Source organism: Triticum aestivum, chromosome 6B (assembly GCF_018294505.1).
Source record: "Triticum aestivum cultivar Chinese Spring chromosome 6B, IWGSC CS RefSeq v2.1, whole genome shotgun sequence".
NCBI lineage: Eukaryota > Viridiplantae > Streptophyta > Magnoliopsida > Poales > Poaceae > Triticum > Triticum aestivum.
The window spans coordinates 682583801-682606002 of record NC_057810.1 but is presented as its reverse complement, the minus strand read 5'-3'; the positions used below and the strand labels follow the sequence as shown (position 1 = coordinate 682606002).

At 51.8% G+C, this 22202-nt stretch overlaps 2 protein-coding genes and 1 pseudogene across 2 annotated transcripts; 1 reads left to right on the top strand and 2 right to left on the bottom strand.

The window, feature by feature from the left end:
• Positions 1 to 2986: 2986 nt before the first annotated feature.
• Positions 2987 to 6251, bottom strand: LOC123139213 (uncharacterized). The gene is made up of 2 exons (XM_044559011.1): positions 4926 to 6251; positions 2987 to 4773 (listed from the first exon to the last, which is right to left on the bottom strand). The coding sequence occupies exons 1-2, from the start codon at positions 6182 to 6184 to the stop codon at positions 3249 to 3251; spliced, it is 2784 nt and encodes a 927-aa protein (XP_044414946.1). The 5' UTR covers positions 6185 to 6251; the 3' UTR covers positions 2987 to 3248.
• A 1403-nt stretch (positions 6252 to 7654) lies between these two features.
• LOC123134838 (aquaporin PIP1-3/PIP1-4-like) lies at positions 7655 to 9509 on the bottom strand (annotated as a pseudogene).
• A 2417-nt stretch (positions 9510 to 11926) lies between these two features.
• Positions 11927 to 15718, top strand: LOC123139612 (uncharacterized). The gene is made up of 5 exons (XM_044559367.1): positions 11927 to 12023; positions 13166 to 13417; positions 14007 to 14199; positions 14520 to 14543; positions 14618 to 15718. Coding segments are annotated over exons 1-5 (567 nt in total). The 3' UTR covers positions 14619 to 15718.
• Positions 15719 to 22202: the final 6484 nt, after the last annotated feature.

Below are 22202 nucleotides of genomic sequence, written 5' to 3'. Positions count from 1 at the left end.
TGCAGCGTGACGGCGCGGGAGGATGGTGGACGGCCTCGCGACGCGTTTCTACCTGCAGATTTGGCGGAATCGCCGGCGGCGGAGGGGCGGAAGAAAAGGCGGACGGCGGCGGAAGGGGATGGGAAAATGCGCGCGGGCTGAAATGTCCCTTCCGCCAACTACTTCTCTGTGATGCAGGGCACCGCAGCCGCGACGAGATTTTGCCGAGATTTTGCCGCGCCCTCTAAATTTTTTTGGGGGTCATGACGGGATGCGGGGTCTGATCGGGCAGGTTTTTCGGCCCTGACCCGCATTTTGGCGGTTATTTGCCGGGTCGGAGCTGGATGCGGAGTCTGCTAGAGTTGCTCTAACAAAAGTGAGAACCTGGCTAGACTCGGCTGGTTTGGGCCAACCTATGGAGTTGTGGTTGTCGGCGAGCAACATATACAGAGTTTTGGCTACTTGGTGCGCATACAACGAGATGATCAGTAATATTAATAAAATTCAAAATAATATGATTTTTTTTGACAAACTTTGATGTATGTTTCACCCCTATGCAATGTTTCGTGAAGAAAAGACATTTGTAATGCTCTAGGCGAAAAAAACTGATGCTTCAAAAGACTATATTTTAAAGTATTTTAGAGTATTGATTTTTTTTCTAGACCTTCAATAATGGCATTCAATCACGGAAAATGTATCCATATATAGGTACAGAACTAAGCAACGATTGTTGTTAAATATCATTTTTCTTCTTATGTGCTTTAAAAAATCACTGTTTACAGCGGAAGTATTTGAGCTCAGGTGTAGACTGTAAAACGACACTTTCGGGCAAGCAACTCCCTAACTATAGAGAGGGAACGAGAATGCAGGAAATGATAATCTGTGAGGGGATTGAATGCAGGAGTTTAGAGCCCTAAACAGGCCTTTGCACTGCTTTATATATAAAGCATCATAACCAAGTTACACGCTAGCCCTCTTACAAAGTAGAATCCGAGATAACCGGACAACACAAACACACGCCATTATGATGCCAACAGAAAACATACGACGGCTAGATTACAACACCACAAGATGCCCTAGGACAACTAAGCTCATGACAAAGCGCTCAGGAGGGGATACGGCGGCTCAACTGGCCCAGTACGACGGCAATATCGGGCCGTGTTTATCACTTGGAAATAGATGTTATATTTTATCACTTGGAAAGACAAAACAAAATCAATAACCTTTCTTAAAAAATGCGGCCCAACTAGCCAAGTACGATGGCGACATCTGGCGTCGTCGTGGGCTTGCGCGGATTGGCCCAGCTACGCCTACGAGTCCGCACAACGCCCACGACAGAAGCGGCGCTACAAAAATAGCCCTGTCCGCCTACCTCACCGAACACCTCTGAATATCCTATCGTCTCCACCTTGATGGGCCTCTGGGCCGTGTTTGGCCGAAAAGCTCTCTCTCTTTCGCAGTTGCGCTTGATCGGGATGGGCCTAATACGCCCTACTCGGCTCGGCGGCTAGTTTTTTCTTTTAGTTTTACTTCTTCTTTCATTTTTTGTTTCTATGATTTTCATTTCATTTATTTCATATTTCATTTGTAATATCCAAATTTGGAGAATTACCTTTATCTTATTTATCCATTTGAAAAATGTGTATCTTATTTATTTTATCTTAATTATTTCAATTAATAATAATTCTATACATTTGTTTATAAAAAAATATTTTATTTTTCAAACTTGTTTCTTTGTGTCAAAAAACGTCTTACATTATGGGACGGAGGGAGTACTTATTTCTTTTTCTTCTTTATTTCATTTTCTTTCGGTTTTCTTCTTTACTTTGACAACTTTTAAATCCGTACTTGTTTTCCTTCTTTAATTTCTTGTTGTTCATTTTTCAAATACTTGAACACAAATTTACCGAAATTCATTCAAACAAAGTTTAAACATTAAACTTGTTCATTTCATTAAACTCTTAGGAAATTTTACATGCTAGTTGAATGAAATTCGATCAAAATTACTAAAATGAGATTAAAATCCTAATCTACTCGTCGTCCACGCCGCCGAGGTCCTCGTCGTCCAAGCCAAGCTCGCAGTCGTCGCTGCCGCTGCTGCCCCCCACCTCGAAGATGGGTGCCATGGAGTCCGCCACCGCGGCGTGGCACCCGGGGAAGTCCGGCAGGTCCTCCGGGTGGCCGGCGGCAGGGGCAACCTGCATGTATTCCTGGACGAGCGGCGGCGTCACCGGCGCCATCTCATACTCTCGGATAGCCGTCATGTAGCCGGGCATGAGGACGGCTCGGATAGCCGTCACCCGCGTATCGACCAGGTTAAGAAGCCAGCCCAGAGTCTGCTCGCTCGGCCCATCCTACCGCTCGTCCACACGAGACGCAACCGCGCGGGAGGCAGGGGCTTTGGCGGTGTTCCTTTTCCCCGGCGATCTCCGGCGACAGCCCATGCCCCGATCTGCACGCGGGCAGCGTGGCGCTGCTTCCGGTTGAGGCGGGGCTGCGATCCCTCGTGTGGAAGATCGCAGGGACCGACTGAGGCGGGGCTGGTTCGGCTAAACCTGCAGGACTCGCGCACTCCTCTGAATCACGGCGCCTGCACTCGCGCACCCTGTGAGGCTCGTCGGCTCCAGCAACTGCTTCCGATCGAGGCACCAACCTGTGAGGCTATCAGTACGTATCGATCCAGGACGAACGACGATACACACGACGGCGGCCTGCGCAGCTCAGGTGCGTGAACCTGCATGTGGAGATCGGGCGCCCTGCAGTTGTTCGGCGAATTGCACCACAGGGGAGACTGCGCCGCTGAAGTCGGGTCACGGATTCAAGGTACGTTTCCTCTCGACAAGGCCAGTGGCTACTGTTAGAATTACACGATTATTACTTCAGACCGCACACAGTGACATACTGGCATGTTTCAGTAGCAACAAATGCTTCAGTTTCCTGAATAAGTACAATGGAACTGCAATTCATGCACTTCCCATTCAAGTTTTTGTGAGACAGAGATTGCACATAGGATCAGGAAGTTTCACCTACAATGCGTAATTATCGGGTTAAGGTACACACACATCCCCAGTGGATCGACAAACAATGTCAGCTTGCTCCAACCTCCAATCAGGATACAGGTTTATCGGATTACATCAACTAGAATAGGAATCTAAAAACAGAGAGAGCTAGCTAGAGCAGAGAGATTGAACAGAGCTAATTAAGCTGACTAGAGATCTAGAGACGGAGAAATAGATAGATCACAGCTTTGAGGCCCTCACATAGTAGAACTACGGTTCAGAGCTGCTTTGGGGGCTTTGGTGCCTCTCAGGGTGACAAACAGTACATGACAGCATCATATGGATTGCAAAGTAGACCAGCACAGCAAAGATGAGTGCGGCGACATAAACCGACGTCTTCCACTGCCTGTTGGAGCCGGCTGCATAGGACACCAGGAGAGTGAACAAATCCAGTAGGATCGTCCAGTTCATCACCCTCAGCGACCATTTCTCCCATTCTTCTTTCTTCTTGTTTGGCAGCCAGTGCGGCAGCAACATCATGATGACAACAATGGAGGCCATGAAGGAAAATGAGTTGCTGTAGAAGAAGATGAGGTACCGGGGCCTCCTGTTATCATGCATCACCGGGTCACCCGCCTCATACCCATTCTCACTGCTCTGCCACGCTCCGCCGGGCGGTTTCAGGCCGGCCTGGTAGGCTACGCTTGCCACCAAGATGCCTAGCAGCATCAGGTACTTGCGCCTCTCGTGCTTCTTCCTTTCTTCTTTATTTTCTTCTACCTCCTTCTTCCTTAGTTCTTTATCCCCATTCTTTTCTTCTGCCTCCTCTCTTTCCTCTTTATCCCCTTTCCTCACTTCTAACTCCTTCATTTCTTGGTTCTGTTCAGTGTGTTGCGCTGCTGAATCGCTGTCATTTTTCTTCAGCAAAAATACTAGCAGGAGTCCGGCTGCAACGAGAAGGGCCGCACCGACCAACAAAAAGATGTAGATGGATGTCTTGAGGTGTTGGGTGCTTCCGGCGGCGTAGGCCACCATCAAACACAACAAGCCCACGACCATACAAACAAATAGCGCATTGCTTCGTATGGCTGGCCTGTACAGATTGTGGTTCACAAGGAGGATGGTGAGGGAGATGGACAGCATGAAGCTCACCGAGTTGCAGTAGAAGAAGACCTTGTAACGGAGTGGGTAGTTGAACAAGAGGACTGGGTCGCCAGCGTGGTGTCCGAGCTTGTCATCCTGGAGCAGGAAGCCGCCAGGAGGGGTGAGGCCGGCTTGGTAGGTAATGGTCGCGGCCAATATCGCAAAGAGGAGCAACCGTTTGCGCCTCTTCTCCAACAACTGATTTTCCTGGTCGTCGTCCTTTTTGTCCTCGTGGTCCAGCGTGAAGAAGACAATATGGATCACCACATAGACCAGGACGGCGCCTGCCAAAGCTATGGCATAAATGGAGGTGTTCACATCCCGGCAGCTCCCAGCAGCATAGGCGCCGATGAGGCCAAACAGATCGAGTATCATGGCTGCCTCCAGCACGTGGTGCCTGACCAGAATATCTGTCTGGACTAGGACGATGGCTACCAAGGAGGCCACAAAGGCAATCGAGTTGCAGTAGAAGAAGGCCTTGTATCGCCTAGCATTGGTCGTGAGAAGGATTGGGTCACCGGCCATGTGGCTGTTGCTGTTGTCCTGCCAAAGGCCACCTGGCGGGTCCAACCCCGCTGTGTAGGTGATGGCGGCGGCAAGAGTAGCGAGCAGTAGAACGAGAGAGCGAGCCTTGTCCAGAGCCTTCCTACCACTGCAGAGAAGAAGAAACAGAGTTTAGTTCAGTTTGCAGAGTAAACAGTGAAACTGCAAACAGAGGAAACAAACTTCAGCAGCAGAGAAAGAAACAGAGATTTCAGTTGCAAACAGAGGAAAGGAAGAAGATGATATGTACGTGATCCTTACCTGACATTATCAACAGTCTGCTGAACTTCTCCAGTTTGTTGCACTGGAGTGGAACGAGAAGAAGCGTAGATACCATAGAGTAGGATGATGTGTGCCATTGCCAGAACGGCGCCAACTAGGCTGAACACGTAGGCGGTGGTATCGATCTCCCTGCAGCTGCCGGCGATGTATGCCGCAACGAGACCGACCAGGGCAATGACGATGCACCCGTAGAGCATGCGTGACCGAACCGTCTTCTTCTTGCGGAGCTTCTTGCCGTCGATGATGAGCAGCATGGTGATGAGCAGGGATGCCATGAACGCCGTGGTGTTGCACAGCAGGAACACCGTCAGGCGCGGGCCATGGTTGTCCTTGAGAACCGCATCGCCTGGGTGGTGGCTGCCCTCGGTGCTGTCCCAGAAGCCGCCTGGCGTGCTCAGCCCGGCGACGTACGTGATGCTCACCGCGAACGTAGCCAGGAGCATCAGGACCTTGCGGAGCCGTTCTTCGGCTTTCAGCTTTTTGTGGACCTTGTGGTGGCGGGGCCGCTCCTTGTCTTCTCCGACCGTGGGGTCAGAGCCGAGGATGGGGGCTGGAATCGTGCCGGTGTTGGAGTCGGGATTTGGAGTGGGCATCACGCCGCCAGAGCCGGTGTTGCCGTTGGAGATTGGCATCCCGTCAGAGCCGGGGACGGAGGTGGAAATCATGCCGGTGCCACAGTCAGGATTGGGAATGGGCGTCTCGCTGCCAGAGCTGGAGCCGGTGTTGCCGTTGGAAACGGGCATCCCGCGGCCGGAGCCGGCGCCGGAGTCGGAGTTCTTGTCCCAGCAGTCCATCGACTTGAGAACGAGGATGTAGAGGAAGACGATGGCCACCAGCACCGCGGAATAGACGGTTGAAATCTTGTCCCGGCAGGTGCCGGCGCCGTACGCGCCCATGAGGCTGAGCAGGTCCAGCACCATGACCAGCCGCAGGGGCACGACGACCCAGCGGCTGTCCTTCCCCTTCTTGTCGTGGCGGATGGCGAGGACGAGGATGAGGACGATGACCACGAGGGACGCGGCGAAGGCGGTGGCATTGCAGTAGAAAAAGGCGAGGTAGCGGTGGTAGTTGGTGTCGCGGATGATGGGGTCGCCGGCGAGTCGGCCGCCGAGGGCGTTCTGCCAGACGCCCCCCGGCGGGTTGAAGCCGGCGGCGTACGTGACGGTGACCACCAGGGTGGCCAGCAGCAGGAGGTACTTCCGCAGGCTGTACTCCCATGGCTGCACGGGCTGATCCATTGGCACTGACTGACGGCTGCGCCTGCTCTCCACAGCTGTGATTCCCTTCCTCTTGTGTTAATTATAGAAGAGAGAGATGGTTTCGTCGTGATTATAGAAGGACTTGACTCGGCGGGACGAAGGTGCGCCCTGCACAGCAATTTCCACATGCGGACGGACGGACGGGCGTCAGGCTCCTCCGAGAAAGGGAAGCAACCAGGTCTTCTCCGGTCAAATATTCTAGCCTAGCTTTTTAAGATGAAGCCGATCGGAAACATCGTGATGAGCACGCGTTTGCGTTTTTGGATGTCTTCGTATAGATTATCGTTGGACATATGTTTGTCGCCTGCTCATGATTCCCTTTGTTCTTACTATACGACAGCTTTCCTAGGTGTTAACTGTTAGTACTTGGATATTTTCTCCGAAGCAATGCTAGACGTACGGGCGGTGTAGGAAGGATTTACAGGCTCGTTGGCTGTGATTGGTTGGAATTTGATTAAGGGGGACGGCCCCATTCTGAAAATCAGAGGGTAATTAGATTAGGCCACGTTGTCATCCTGTAAAGCTTTGTATGAATATCTTGTACGTGTAGTATTATTGTTTTCTCCGTACGTGTGTTCTTTGGATCCTCCAACTCTTTTCTCCTTATTATACAAGCCAGGTCTTTCTGGCCTGGCACCTTCTGAGCAAGTGTGCTTCCTCTTCTTAATCATTGTGATTCAGAATGGCGGATGCCATGGCAGCGACAGGTGAAAAATTAGAGTGGTGCGATTGTATACTACAGTATATGAAAAAGACTTGGCTCGGCGCGAGTCGTCGGGAGAAGCTGCTGAGCCTCTATCATAAAAAGTCTGACAGAGCCGTCGAGGAAGGGAAGAAGCACAACATGCCAACCAGCAAGTCTTCCTCCGGTCAACCAGGGGCGCCGTAGTTGAATGCAGGTTTTATGTCCACGAAAGAAACATTCGCATCCGACGGAGCCGGCTGTGACGTGATGTTGAGTATTCCCTCCGTAAAGAAATATAAGAGCATTTAGATCACTACTTTAATAATCTAAACGCTCTTATATTTGTTTACAGATGAAGTACGTCAGTGCAATTCCTCATGAAATTGCGTCGGGTGAGCATCCTATGCAGACAATCTTCCTCGACCGGTGGATCAATCTGAAAAAGGTAATAGCACCCCGGGTACCCTAACTTGCACACAATGTGATGATCTAGTCCCAAAGTTGCAAAACTAGACCAACCCATACCCCAACTTGCATCCAATGTGATGATTTAGTCCCAGGCCAATCAAAGCTTGCCAATTGGCTGCCAAGCGGCTGGGCCGGTCAGCGCTGGCAGTTTTGCACAAAACTCCCTGCCGTTTCCTTGATTCAACCGGCAGTTACCCCCCACCTGAATTAAATCTGTCGGAGGAATCCACTTCACGTCCGGTTCGAGAGGGTTCACTTGGTCGTTGTCGGGGCACATCAACACAACTTGGCTCAATTTGCATAACAACGTGCAGCACACAACAACTGAGTACTGATGAGATTACATACGAGTATGGGTTCAGGTGAATACATAGCAAGACTAGCAGTACATCAAACTTGGAAGACAAATTGGAATTCCACGGTAACACGATTTGATGGGAAGAACAACGCAGCTTGCTTGCTCTTCGGGTCGGCATCTTTCTTTGTAGCAGCAGGAAGAACAGCATCTTAGGACTTGGTCTTGAACGGGATGGCTCTGATGACCACCTGGTGGTAGACGGCGGCCAGCGCAGCGCCGATGAAGGGGCCGACCCAGAAGATCCACTGCAAACGCGAAAGTTTGATGGACATGTCAGCCCTTATTACTACTATAAGCACAGCAATGCTAGTAAACAATTTCCCATAGTAATAATCTACAATGGACACTCAAGTCACTGTCCTGCTACCAGAAGGCAGCGGTTGCGTGCTACGCCGAGTCAAGTCTCTCGGCATTTCCCTTCAGATCAGGGTAGACTTCCCATATTTGAATAACCAGCAGATGATACAGTACTCTCATCAGCTATAACTGCTCAATTATTGCAGCTACTGTCACATCGGTTCACTAGATTAATCAGCTTTCCAATTTCACATCGGGTAATTAGGTGTGCAATAGAGAGTAGCTATGCGTCTTTTGATTGCAAAGAGAGTTGCTATGCGTCTGCGTCAACTTTAAGTTACTTCTGAATGCTACTGCTACCACATGCCTGCAGTTACTACTGCTGCAGAAAACAAGCAAGTGCCATGCTTTCAAGTTCAGACAAAGGAAAGGAGGGGTGTTATTAGGTTTCAGTTTCGGTTTTGGTTCACTCACGTGGTCTGACCAGGCGTGCTCCCTGTTGTAGATGATGGCCGCGCCGAGGCTCCTCGCTGGGTTGATGCCGGTGCCGGTGATGGGGATGGTGGCCAGGTGGACCAGGAACACCGCGAACCCGATTGGCAGCGGGGCGAGGATCTGTCGACGTTCCACACACAATAAGTAATCATTAATAACTAAGCACAGTAAGGAAATTTTAACATCTTTACTGCTGGCTGTCGACGGGGGGAAAGAACAGAACGGCGGTGATGGTACTCACCGGAACGTAAGAGTCCCTGGCGTTCCTCTTGGCGTCGGTGGCGGAGAAGACGGTGTAGACGAGGACGAAGGTGCCGATGATCTCGGCGCCGAGGCCGGAGCCCTTGGTGTAGCCGGGCGCCACCACGTTGGCGCCGCCGCCGTTGCCCATTTACAGGCCCTACTGGAACCCCTTCACCACGCCGGCGCCGCAGATGGCGCCTAGGCACTGCATGATGATGATGTAGAACACCGCCCTGGTCAGCGACAGCTTCCTCGCCAGGAACAACCCGAAGGTCACCGCCGGGTTGATGTGCCTGCCTGCACCCATCCATCCCTTACCAGTTAGCAGCTAGCACAGCAAAAAAGCTACAAGAATGAAGCGGAGAGCAAGGAACAGTACCGGAGATGCCGGCGGTGCAGCAGACGAGGGCGAAGATCATGCCGCCGAAGGACCAGTCGATGCCCTGGATGCCGACGGTGGCGCACTTGGAGATGGCGCCGCTGTAGCCCATCACGGTGAGGATGGTGACGTAGAGGAAGAGGAAGGTGGCCATGAACTCGGCGATGCTGGCGCGGTAGAAGGACCAGGACTTGAGCTCGCCGGGCTCGAACAGCGGCGCCGGCGGGGGCTCCTTGTAGTCCTTGTCCTCGGACCCCTGCGCCGCCGTGCCGATGGGCTGACGCTCCGAGTACTTGTTCGCCCCGAGCCGCACGTCCTCCTCCTTGCCCTTCATCGCTGCTGCAGGACCGGACGTGAAGTGGATTCCTCCGACAGATTTAATTCAGGTGGGGAGTAACTGCGGGTTGAATCAGGGAAACGGCAGGGGGTTTTGTGCAAAACTGCCAGCACTGACCAGCCCAGCCACTTGGCAGCCAATTGGCGAGCTCTGATTGGCCTGGGACTAAATCATCACATTGAATGCAAGTTGGGGTATGGGTTGGTCTAGTTTTGCAACTTTGAGACTAGATCATCACATTGTGTGCAAGTTAGGATACCTGGGTGCTATTACCTCAATATGAAAGAACACGGTTTGGCCCTGTGACATCCGCAGAACTGGCCGCTTCTGGTTCGGCCCAACACATGCAAAGCGTGCGTGAGGTGATGCGCAGTCTAGTGGGTCGAGTGACTGAGCATTGGAGTTGTGGCAGCACGCACTTTCCTGTTCCAACAGTTGCTAAACGTACTTCCCTAAAAAAAAAGGTTGCCAAGCGTACTTAGTTCCCTTATAGCATCTACATCCGGACTTGACAAATCTGACCCCTTAAGTGTTCGCGGACAATTTACCGCTCATCCCTCAAAAAATGCATTCCACATTCGGATACCTCAAATTAGAAGCCTCAAATCCATATTATTACATGCAACGCAGCGATCTTTGACGCGAGCTTCGTCCGGTTTCGCTCCCCGCTCGCCCGGCTCCGCCCAGGCCATGTCCGGCGGCCGGATGCACTCCTTGGAGTGTTGGTACGGTCGCCGGCAAGGTAGGGTAGGGCATGGGACACGAGCCGGCTAATGGGACTCAAGGCGCCGCTGTCTCCCATACCCTACTCTTCCTCGTCGGAGCTCGAAACCCGAATGTTGCCGGTGGACGTCAGATCGATGACGGATCTGTCCGGGGACGAGCTGCTGACGTCCACCACGATGCGGTTGCGGCGCCCGAATTGATGCGCCATACGGGGCGCCGGAGAATGCGATTCCGCCTCGCCGACGTTCACCGCCGCAAGGGCTGCCGCCGCCTCCCGTGCCCGGTGCCTTGCACGGCGGGCCATGGCCTCATGGGACGATGATGCGTCCCAAATATCGGCGCGCCACCGGAGGGGTTGCGTGTCCGCCCATGCGTTCGGACGCCAAACGGACCGCACGGCCTCCGACGAGGCAGCTACGGCCGGCCTAGCGCCGGATCCATGCGCCATTTGGGTGGACGCAATGGATTCGCGATGGATGGAGTTCGAGCGCAGCCGTGCACGAGCCTCCTCCCAGGCGCGACGGAGCGCAAGCCTGACGGCCATCTCCTTCTCAGGGCCGCGTGGGATGAGCTCGTGGTTGACGGATCTGGAGCTGAAGGACTCGGAACCGCTGCCTGCCATGTCGGAGATGACCGAAAGGAGCCGGAGATGAGCTTGGGTGGCGAAGGGGAGGGGAGGGGAGGGGAAGGGAGTGAAGTGGTTAGGGTTTGGTTCGGCGAGCGGATGGGGAGGATTTTATATGGGGTCGGGTGAACCAGCGTGGACCGGGTCCGACGTGGCGGGCGTGCCCGGGCGCCCCCATATCCGTCTCATATTTGAGCTGGATATGGGGGTGCCGGTCAGCCCAGGCGTTTGAGAGACGTTTGAGAGACCCGTTTGGGTCAAAAAATCATGACTAGGCGGCCCCGCCCAGGTGTATGAGGCGGGTTTGTAGCATCTACAGCTGGACTAGGCAAGTCCGGGCCCTCAAGCGCCTACACTGACCGATCACTCCTCAAATCGCGTCATCCATATATGTGTATCTCATATCCGATCCCCCTTTCCATACTAAACCATGCAACGTCGATCAAACTACATAGATCATCAAATGGACATAGAAACGGACATTGGCAAGCACAGTATGTTCACCAAAAGATCACGAACGGATGTTCAAAAGACCACCATAGTTCACATAAATGACAAAGAACTTTAAACTACATCTAAATACTTGAAATTAAATTGAAGAAAGCGGATCTTCACTAGTTTCTCGCCGGCCTTTTCCCCTTCCGGTCCGCGCCATAGCTGTAACCGTCGGCGGCTGGTGGAGGACCGACCAAGTCGTCCGAGGAGGCGTCGTGGTCGTCGTCGTCGCCTGAGGAGGAGACGATGATGATCCCTTTGAGCCGCCAGATGGCCCGGTCCTGCTGCCGCTTGAGCTTCGCCAGCTGAGCCGCCTCCATCGCCTTCTCCTTGGCCTCGCGCTCGGACTGCTCGATGGCAAGCGGAGAGCCTTTGCGTTCTTTCCGGCAGAGCCACCAAGTGTCTGTCTCCGCCTTCGTAAGTGACCGATGGTAGACCCACATGAGGAGCCGCTCATCCTCGTCGGCTCCTTCGCGTCCCTCTCCCTTGCCCATCGCCTCTCGTGGCGGGCGGTTCGCGCCTCTGACTCCGGCGTGCGCGCCCGGGCTGGCTGGGCGGGCACAAGCATCCACCGTTGCCCGCATGGTGGAGCAACAGCCCGCGGGAGCAGGGGATGGCGTGGGGGAGGCGCGGACTGTGTAGCCCTCCAGAGCTGCACGCGGGAGCATCCAGCATCGGCGTCCTTGCTGCCTCGGCGGGGGAGAGGCAAGGTGGCAGATCAGGAACTGCCCCCCGTGTCCACCTTGGACCTCTCGATGGCAATATGGAGGGTCGGCTCTTTGTCGGAGTCGGAGTCGGAGCGGCTGCCGGCGCTAGACAAGGTTGCCGAATTCGTCAAAGTGGATCGCATTGAATGGGAGAAGGAGAGACGGACTGAGAGTGGAGTAAGGTAGAGTTTTTGGATTAAGGATATTTGTGGAGACGGAGTGGGGTCGGGGTGGGCCGGGCTGATGTGTCGGACGCGTCCGCGCGCACGGCGGCCCACATCCGCCCTATATTTGGGTTGAATATGAGGGGTGCCGAACAGCCCATGCGTTTGAGGCACCCGGATGGGTCACATTTTCGTGATCGGTCAGTAACGGGGTAGCCCGCCCAGGCGTTTGAGGCCGGTTTGGGGCGCCGGCTGTAAATTTTTCTCGGACGTGTTGAACATGTATTTCTATTTCACCGGAGCCCGGCCACCATTGGTCATTTGCGATGAACTACCGCCCTTTCTCAAAAACAAAAAATCTGCCGCCCAGGTTGCCGGTTTCCACAGTTTGTTTCTGAATGCCACGAGACGCAGCAGCGCGAGAGGCGAGCCAGGAGCCAAGGCGCCGCCCCTTTTCTCAGGGGATCGCCGGCGACCGCCCGCCCCGACCTGCACCTGGGCAGTCCGCCCATAGTGCAGAAGATCGCAAGGAGCGACTGATGCTAAACCAGCTGGATTCGAGCCGCACCTGCATTCACGCCTTGAGCAACTGCTTCCGATCGAGGCGACCCACGCTCGATGAATCCTCTCCGACCAAAATGGCTCCAGCTTCTGATGCTAGCGTACGTCTCCGTCGACGCACGGTAACGGCGGCCTGCTCATCTCAGTTGCCATCTGCATGCGAGGATCGGGCGCCCTGCAGGTGCTCGGTGAAATGCCCCACCAGGGAGATCACGCCGCTGGCGTCCGGTACCCCTCTGGATTCAAGGTGTGTTTCCTCTCGATCAGTGATTACTAATTAAAGACAGTATAACCGCATCTAATCCCTGTTCTCACAGCGATTTGGATTTTCGGCCGTCCGTTTCCGTGATCCGGTCGTCTTTGGCCATCAGATCTCGTGTGAAAAGTGATTTATTTCGCAATGTGTGTAACCTGGCCCAGCTGTCCTGTGGGCTGCTGCTCTGGAAGCCGAAACGGAGGCCACTCGTGCACTGGGCCATCGGCCAGCAAAATTCCAACCCATCCGCAAAGGAGGTCCACTGCGGGCTTCGGGATCCAGAGCGACCCTCAATACCGTTTCCGAAACGCTCCTCCCCGTACCCATCGCCGGTCCTCATCCCCATACCCGGCGGCGCCATGGAGGTCGGCGGCAGATATTCGTGACCGCGCCCAGCAGGATCCACGGCGGCGCAGGTATCCTCCCCGTCTTCCTTCTCCTATCCTTTCTCCTCCGCGCCCCACGCACCTCCGGTACTGCGGGGTCCATGGCTGCGCCCAGCGGGATCCACACCGGCGCGACTACCATAGCCCAGCCCCATCCACCGTTGCCCCCTTTCCTCCTAGCCCAGCCCTTCTTCCCCTTCCTATTTTCTATAGAACAAAAAGGATGTTGATGTGTGACTGATTCACGCCATCTGGTGTAGAACAAAAGGGATGGTGTGATCACAATTTTGTACATATGAAGTAATGCCCAATCCTTCTAATGACAATTAATCTTTGTTAATTTTTTAATCTATTTCTTTGTATTTTAAGTTTATTACCTCGTGCCAGCACACCAGGCAAACCACTCTGTTTCTTGGTGATGCTTCTATATTACTAGCAACTGAGGACATCTGTAATATCTCAATCTTCTCTGGGCAGAACAAAATCCAAGACTGGAGGTTCTATCTCACATGTTGAGTAGGCATGTCGGTTGAGAATGATAACATGTAGGATTGTAAAGTCACGCACACAGTAGTACTGTTCGGGATGCTGTCGATTTTAACTTGTTTTCCAATTGCAGTGACATGCTTCCTGGGCAGATCCATGCATGGCCGCTGGTCTCAGTTGGAGAGAAATTTGACCTCTGTTGTGTTCAGTATCAATAAAACCAGACCAACTCTTAGGTTTGTAGTTTTGAGTGGGGTGGATGTCCTCGCCCGGAACAAAGCATCAACGCTAACAACCTTTTCGGTTCAGCAATTCCCCTTCCACAGGTATATGCAGATTCTCACCTTATTGTGATGTCCATGACAGATTCTGATCCCTGCCTTTTCTAATTTTATTCATCATATAGAAGTATCCTTCTTGTGGTCTTTCGTCTGGCTGGTAGATTGTGACCCCTGATTAGGCTTTTTGGATCAGTATATTTTCATATGATTCCCTCTGAATACTTTTTTTTCATATGATTATATATAAGTTAGCACCCTTCCTTCAAAATAATAATTAGGATGCTGTTATTTAAGTTCATTACTACCTTTATTTTTAAACAGCAGCACCTTCTGCTTTTAATTACTAACAACTTCTGCTGCTCTAGGATTATGGTCAATGGTGATCTATGGTATTGGCAACATGACATCGCTTTGCACACTTGGATATTTTGATCTATGTGTTAACTCGATAGATAATGTGCAGAGCCTCGTCTCGGTGGGCTGACCAATCTCCAGGATCTTCGGCTCACCTGTTCTACAGTTCCTTCTTATTTAAAAAGCAAAATGGATAATATGGACTCTATTCTCGCTAAACTCACCAACCTCAGATCGGTAACTTTGGAGCGTTCAAGTTATCTGGACAGTGGACCTTCCAGCATGAGCATTTCCTGCGATGGCTTGAGCAGCAGTTCCTCTCCTCCGGTGCTTCTTCAGAGATTTGAGTGGTTGCCATGCATTTGCAGCTTCTCAAGCATTCCCAAATGGACTGGACATCTCAGCAAGCTGTGCAATTTAAAGATTGGGATTAGGGAACTAATGAGCAATGATGTTGATGTTCTCAGAGGATTGCCGGCACTTACTGTTTTCTCATTATATGTCCGAGCAAATCCTGCAGAAAGAATTGTCTTCACTTAAGACAGGATTATTGGTTCTCAAGTGCTTCAAGTTCAGGTGCCGTGTACCCTTCCTGGAATTTGAGGTGGATGCAATGCCTAATCTCCTGTAACTGAAGCTACATCTCGATGCCCATGGAGCAGATCAACATGGAGTATTTTGTTGTTTAAGATAGATTAGTTTGACAACACGCTTCCTAAGGTCTCTTCTGTTCTGGAATTATCATAGAAGATTATTTCTTTGGAAGCATATGTTCCACATGGAACTGAAGTCTTCTTATATTCCAGTTGAGATTATTGATTGAAACTTAAGGAATTTTCAGGTGATTGTGCACTAGCAATTATTTTTATTTCTATAATCTCCACATGAACACAACCATAACCAATGCAGGACCATGATGACCAAGTGGAGCACGCAGGTGAGGCTGAGCTCCTTGCCGCATGTCTCCTCAACCTTGCAGGATATTGAGGAAGACGATGACAGCTTCAGCTGGATAAAGTATGGTCTACTGCCGTTGAGCCACCCTTCAAGATCTTCACATCCCTCCACAAGGTTCCCCTGGACCTGTTGTGAAAAATTGTATCAAACATTTTTGTTAAACCAGGGTGTCTGGTTCTGTCTAATTTCAAACAAATATTTTTGAACTCATTTGGTAAAGGTGGACTATTTAGAAGCCTAAACGAAGTCTTTATTCATTTGTGAAAATTAGATTGCACCGCTTCCATGATCAGGCTACAATGGGACAGATCACTTACAAAAATTACCGACAATAATAAATTAAAAATACATCCATATATTTCCATGGTTCCTAATATATAACATCAAAATGGAGGGGCGCAGTAACGCGCGCCTTCAATGATCTAGTTATCAAGATTCCACAATACTCCAGACTATACCTAGTGACATACTAGCTGGACAAAGCTAGCAGGATTGCACAATACTTCAGACTGTACCAGTGACAAATGTTTCATAAGTAGTAACAAAATGATTTAGTTTCCCGAATACAAATGTTATTGCAATTCATGCTGCACGCCCCATTCTAGTGACATACAATGTAAGCATGCTCGGAGTGGATGCAGGTTATTCATCCGATTACATCAACTAGAGTAGGAATCTAAAAGGAGAGAAGCTTTTTGATGAAGCCCTTTAGCAAGGAGGCAGAGCAGAGTAAGCTGATTAGAGATCTAGAGATAGGAAGACATAAATAGGTCACAGCTCAGATGAGCAATCGCTCTTACATAGTATAGCGACGCTGCAGATATGCCTTGGGGCTTCACGCTGCAGGTCTCTCTTTGGATTTCTTAAGCTGACAAACAATACGTGCCAGCGTCATATGGATTGCAAAGTAGCCCAGCACAGCAATGATGAGCGTGGCGACATAAACAGACGTCTTCCACCCCCTGTTGGAGCCGGCTGCATAGGCTACTAGGAGAGCAATCAAATCCAGTCGGATCGTCCAGTTCATCACCCTCAGCGACTGTTCCTCCCATTCTCCTTTCGCCTTCTTTTGCAGCCATTGCCATAGCAAAATGATGATGACAACTATGGAAGACATGAAGGAAATAGAGTTGCTGTAGAAGAATGCGAGGTACCGGGGCCTCCTGTTGGTGTGCATCACTGGGTCGCCTGCCTCGTACCCATTGCCACTGCTCTGCCATGCTCCACCTGGCGGTTTCAGGCCGGCCTGGTAGGCTACGCTCGCCACCAGAATGCCTAGCAGCATCAGGTACTTGCGCATCTCGTGCTTCTTCCTTTCTTTACCCCCCTTCTTTTCTTCTACCTTCTTCCCTTTTTCTTCCTTCTTCCCTTCTTCTTCGTCCTGTTCTTTGGGTGCCGAATTGTTGCCATCTTCCTTCCCGTCTTCGTCCTTTGTTTTGCGTGCCGAATTGTTGCTATTTATGTTTGGCCCCTTCAGTAAAAATACTAGCAGCACTACAACTGCAACGAAGAGGACCACGACCACCAACGCGAAGATGTAGATGGATGTCTTGAGGTGTTGAGTGCTTCCCGCGGGGTAGGCTCCCATCAAACAAAGCAACCCCACAGCCGTACAAACAGATAGCGCATTGCTCCGTATGGCTGGCCTGTACAGATTAGGGTTCACCAGGAGGATGATGAGGGCGATGGACAGCATAAAGCTCACCGAGTTTGAGTAGAAAAAGGCGTTGTAGCGGCCTGGGTAGTTGTACAAGAGGACCGGGTCACCAGCACGGTGCCCAAGCTCGTCGTCCTGGAGCAAGAAGCCGCCAGGAGGGGTGAGGCCGGCTTGGTAGGTGATGGTTGCGGCCAAGATCGCGAAGAGGAGCAACCGTTTGCGCCTCTTCTCCAGCAAACGATCTTTTTGGTCGTTGTTTTTCGTAACCTTGTAGTCCAGCGTGAAGAAGACGACATGGATCACCACATAGACCAGGACAGCACCTGCCAAGGCCATGGCATAGATGGAGGTGCTCACGTCCCGGCAGCTCCCGGCAGCATACGCGCCAATGAGGCCAAACAGGTCGAGTATCATGGCTGCCTCTAGGACGTGATGCTTGACCAGATTCTCCTCCTGGACCAGGATGATGGCCACCAAGGAGGTCACGAATGCAACCGAGTTGCAGTAGAAGAAGGCCTTGTACCTTCTAGCGTTGGTCGTGAGGAGGATGGGGTCGCCGGCCATGTGCCCATCGCCGTTTTCTTGCCAAAGGCCACCTGGTGGGTCCAACCCTGCCGTGTAGGTGATGGCGGCGGCAAGAGTTGCGAGGAGTAGAACAAGAGAGCGAGCTTTGTCCAGAAGCTCCTTAGAACTGCATTCATACGTTGCAAAGAAAAAGAAACATAGCTCAGTTGAGTTGCAGAGAAAGAAAGAAACAGTGTATTGCTGACAGGGGAAAGGAAGAAGAGGATTTTCAGTTCAGTTTCGTACCTGTGCTGAGTTGTATCAGTTTGTCTTGTTCTACAGGAACAACAAGACAAGGATTCTGACGGTAAAGTGCGCAGTAGGATGCATGCCAATGCCAGCACGGCGCCGGCCAGGCTGACCACTATGGTGGTGGTACCAGTGTCCCTGCAGCTGCCAGCCGCATATGCGCCGACGAGGCCGACAAGCGCGACGACGATGCACACATAGAGCACGAAAGATCGAGCAGGGAGCTTCTTGCTGTCGACAATGAGCAGCATGGTGATGAGCAGGGACGCCACGAACGCCGTGGTGTTGCAGTGTAAAAACACCCTCATGCGCAGGTTGTGGTGGTCGTTGAGAATCGCATCGCCCGGGCGGTGGCTGCCGCCGGTGCTGTCCCAGAAGCCACCCGGAGCGTTCAGCCCAGCGACGTAGGTGATGCTCGCAGCGAAAGTCGCCAGGAGCATCAGGATCTTGCGGAGCCGTTCTTGGTCTTTCTCTTTCAGTTCCTTGAGGGCCTTCTCGTTCTGGGACTCCACGCTGGAGCCGGACGAGTCGGAGTGCTTACCTGTAAACCACCAGTCCAGCAACTTGACGGCGATGATGTAGAGGAAGACGGCGGCCACCAGCACCGCGAAGTAGATGGTGGAGATCTTGCGCCCATGAGGCTGAGCACGTCCAGAATCATGAAGCCCCGCAGCGGCAGGACGACCTGGACGGCGTCCTTCTTCTTCTTCTTCTCCTTCTCCTTGTCGTGCTGGACGGCGAGGATGAGGATGAGGACGATGACCACGAGGGATGCGGCAAATGCCGCGGCGTTGCAGTAGAAGAAGGCGAGGTAGCGGCGGTAGTGGATTTGGCGGATGATAGGATCGCCGGCGAGTTTGCCCTCGTGGATGACCTGCCAGACGCCTCCGGGCGGGTTGAAGCCGGCGGCGTACGTGACGGTGATCACCAGGGTGGCCAGCAGCAGGAGGTACTTCCGCAGGCTGTACTCCCATGGCTGCACGAGCGGCGCGCTTGCCTCTGTATCCGTTGGCATCGCCGTCTGCACTGGAAGGACGTCGGCCATTCCGATCTCTCAACTCTCAACTCTCGACAAGTGAGCCTGCTCTTTCTTAATACTGTGATGCAGAGATCATGTGGGGGTAATAAGACGACTTACTTGACTCGGCGCGCGTCGTCGGGGGAGGAGGTGCCAGCCTGCGCGCCCTGCATATTTTTTTTTTTGACGGGAAAAGCAGGAGCTCTGCTTTTGCATTATAGTGAAGGGAAAAAGTACAAAGTATAGGGGAGGGGTGTTAAGCATCCCGAGCATAAAACGAACACAAACATATACAGTTGCCTATCGGAAAGCACTCCTGAAGAACATGCACTACCCCTCTGCCGTATGGGTAGGTTTTAAAGCCTCACTGAGCAATGTAACGTCATCACGAATCATGTTTACCAACGCCCTCGGTGTCAGGTCCTTATCCTCAAAAACTCGACGGTTTCTCTCCTTTCATAGATGCCAGGCGATGTACGCCGACAGAGTTATCTCTTCGTCCGTCCTTGCTGGTGCTCCTCTTTGCGTACAAAGCATCTTCCACCAATCTGAAACTGAACTTGCCGAAGACACACCATTGTACATCCTGCTGTTGGCACCAAGGAAGAGATGCCAGACCTCTCTCGCATAACAGCATTGAAGCGTGAGATGCATCGCGGTCTCCTGCTCCTGGTCACAAAATTTGCAAGAGGCGTTATGTGGCCATCCTCTCGCCTGTAGCCGGTCGGCAGTCCAGTTTCTGTTCTGCAGCGGAAGCCACATGTAGAATTTCACCTTCCCTTCTAGCTTGCTTCTCCACACCCGGGCAATCTCAGGCTGCTCAATCCTGGCAGAGAATTGGACCCCATAAGCAGAACTCGCTGAGTATATTCCATTGGCAGAGATATTCCAGTTGATTTTGTCCCTTTGAGTTGACAAGTTCACCGGCTGCAATTTTTCCCACAGGCCAACAAATTGACATAGCTGCTCGTGGCTGTCCATTCGCTGTATACCTTGCATCCATCGCCCAGTGCTTATAGCCTCTTTGAACGTGAGCCGTTTACACCTAGCCAGCTTGAAGATATCCGGTGCTAGGTGCTGTGGGGCCTCGCCATTGAGCCACCGATCTTTCCAGAAGGTTGCAACACTACCATCTCCCAACTCGATGCAAGTGCAGCTGGAGAAGAGTTGCCGATCAGTGTCATCACATGGAGTCGCTGTACCCTTCCATGGCCTATCCTCTTCAGCCCACCTGAACCATTCCCATCGAATGCGCAAGGCCCTACAGAAACAATCTATATCCTTCACTCCTAGGCCACCAAAACGCTTGGGGGCACACACTCGTTTCCAATTTACAAGGCTTTTCCTCCCTAGTGATTCATCCTCCGCACACCATAGGAAATTTCTCCTCAGCTTGTCCACCTTTTTGGTGAGCCACTTGTCAGGCGGGAAGACCGTCAAGAAGAAAGTGGCGGTTGCCGTAACCACAGAATTGATGTACACCAGCCTTCCCATCCTGTTTAATAACCTTCCCTTCCTAGGAGCAAGCTTCCCCGCAACTTTGTCGAGGACCGGTTGAAGCTCTGCCCTCCGCGGTTTACGAAACCCAAGTGGTAATCCCAAATATTGACATGGGAGAGAGCCCAGTATCCCACCAAAATCATGCAATATATTCTCAACATTAATTTCAGCGCAGGAGATAGGATATGCCACGGTCTTGCCGATGTTGGCCCGCAGCCCAGAAGCGTCCCCAAAGACTTTTAGGATGGCATGAACAGCAGCAAAATCTTGGGCAACCGGGTTGATGAACAAAGCTGCATCATCGGCGTAGAAACTGGATCGCAAACGAGCAGCCCTGATTCTCAAAGGTGTAAGCACCGCCCTCTCTGTGGCCATCGAAAGCATCCGTTGCAGGGGCTCCATGGCAAGAATAAAAAGCAGAGGCGACATGGAGTCTCCCTGCCGCAGCCCTCGTCTATGCACAAATGGAGAACCTTGTGATCCATTCAGCAGCACTCTAGAGGAAGAAGACGCAAATATTATAGATATCATATCCCTCCATCTCTGACCAAAGCCCATTGCCTCCATTACCTCCAGCAGGTAGCTCCAACACACTGAGTCAAAAGCTTTGGCCATGTCAAGCTTCAAAAACACCAGCGGAGAATTCTCGGAATGAGCAGCCTTAATCACATTCTTGACATACAAAAAATTATCCTGAATCGATCGCCCTCTGATGAAAGCACTTTGGTTGTGGGAGACAAGTTTGTGAATCACCGGTGCTAGCCTTGCCGCCAACATCTTACTCAGGAGCTTGGGAACACTGTGCATCAAACTAATAGGGCGGAAATCACATGCATCTCGGGCTTCATCTTTCTTGGGCAGGAGAGCCATATTTGCCGTATTCATGATCTTCCAATTTTGAGCACGCAAAGAGTGCACGCAATTTACTGCAGCAAGCAAATCTCCCTTAATTACCGGCCAGCATCTCTTATAAAACGCACCGGTAAAACCATCTGGCCCGGGTGCCTTCTCCCCATGTATCTCTGTCACCGCAGCCCGTAGTTCTTGTTCAGTAAAAGGTGTCTCCAGCTGTGTCAAATCTAGTCGTGGCAGGCCCAGGGAGTTCCAATTAAGTGTGGTAGTGCGCGAGAAGGGGGTGCCCATTTGCTGTTTGAAACGATCCAGTAGAATCTTGGCCTTTCCCTCATGATCAGACACCGGGCCGTTCGTCCCATTTAGCACCGGGATATGGTTTTTCCTGCGTCGGCCATTTGCCCGGAGATGAAAAAATCTTGTGTTGGCATCCCCCTCCTTAATCTGAGTCACCCTCGATTTCTGCCTCCATCGTGCTCTGTCAATGGCCGCAATACCCAATAGCTTTATCTTGAGCAAGCTCCTCAGATTTCTCTCGGCCTCGGTCAGCTCTCGGTCCTCTTGAGCCAGGTCCAGGCGAAAAATGACTTCATTTGCAATACCAGATATGAAAGTGGCCCACCTCACCTTTTTCTTGTTCCAATTTTTTAAGGCCGCCGCTGATCTGGAAAGTTTCGTATGTAACACTCGAACTGGGTCTCCAGATTGGACCTCTCTATTCCAAGCTTGAGCAACAACCCCATCAAACTCCTGGGATTTTAGCCAATGATTCTCGAACCGGAAAGCCTTATAATGAGAGGGCTGCATTTTTTTCAAAATCAACGGGCAATGATCAGATATGTTGGTCGATGCGGGAGTTAGTTGAAATTGTGGGAAAGCAGCCTCCCACTCGCCGGA

Excerpts from the sequence above, each read along its gene's own strand:
- LOC123139213 (XM_044559011.1), bottom strand. The coding sequence starts at position 6,184 with ATGGATCAGCCCGTGCAGCCATGGGAGTACAGCCTGCGGAAGTACCTC. Across the intron at positions 4,774-4,925 it reads CAGACTGTTGATAATGTCAG|TGGTAGGAAGGCTCTGGACA; the intron begins GTAAGGATCACG and ends TCTTCTCTGCAG.
- LOC123139612 (XM_044559367.1), top strand. The coding sequence starts at position 11,927 with ATGGCGTGGGGGAGGCGCGGACTGTGTAGCCCTCCAGAGCTGCACGCG. Across the intron at positions 12,024-13,165 it reads CTCGGCGGGGGAGAGGCAAG|CTGTCCTGTGGGCTGCTGCT; the intron begins GTGGCAGATCAG and ends AACCTGGCCCAG. Across the intron at positions 14,200-14,519 it reads CAGCAATTCCCCTTCCACAG|GATTATGGTCAATGGTGATC; the intron begins GTATATGCAGAT and ends CTGCTGCTCTAG.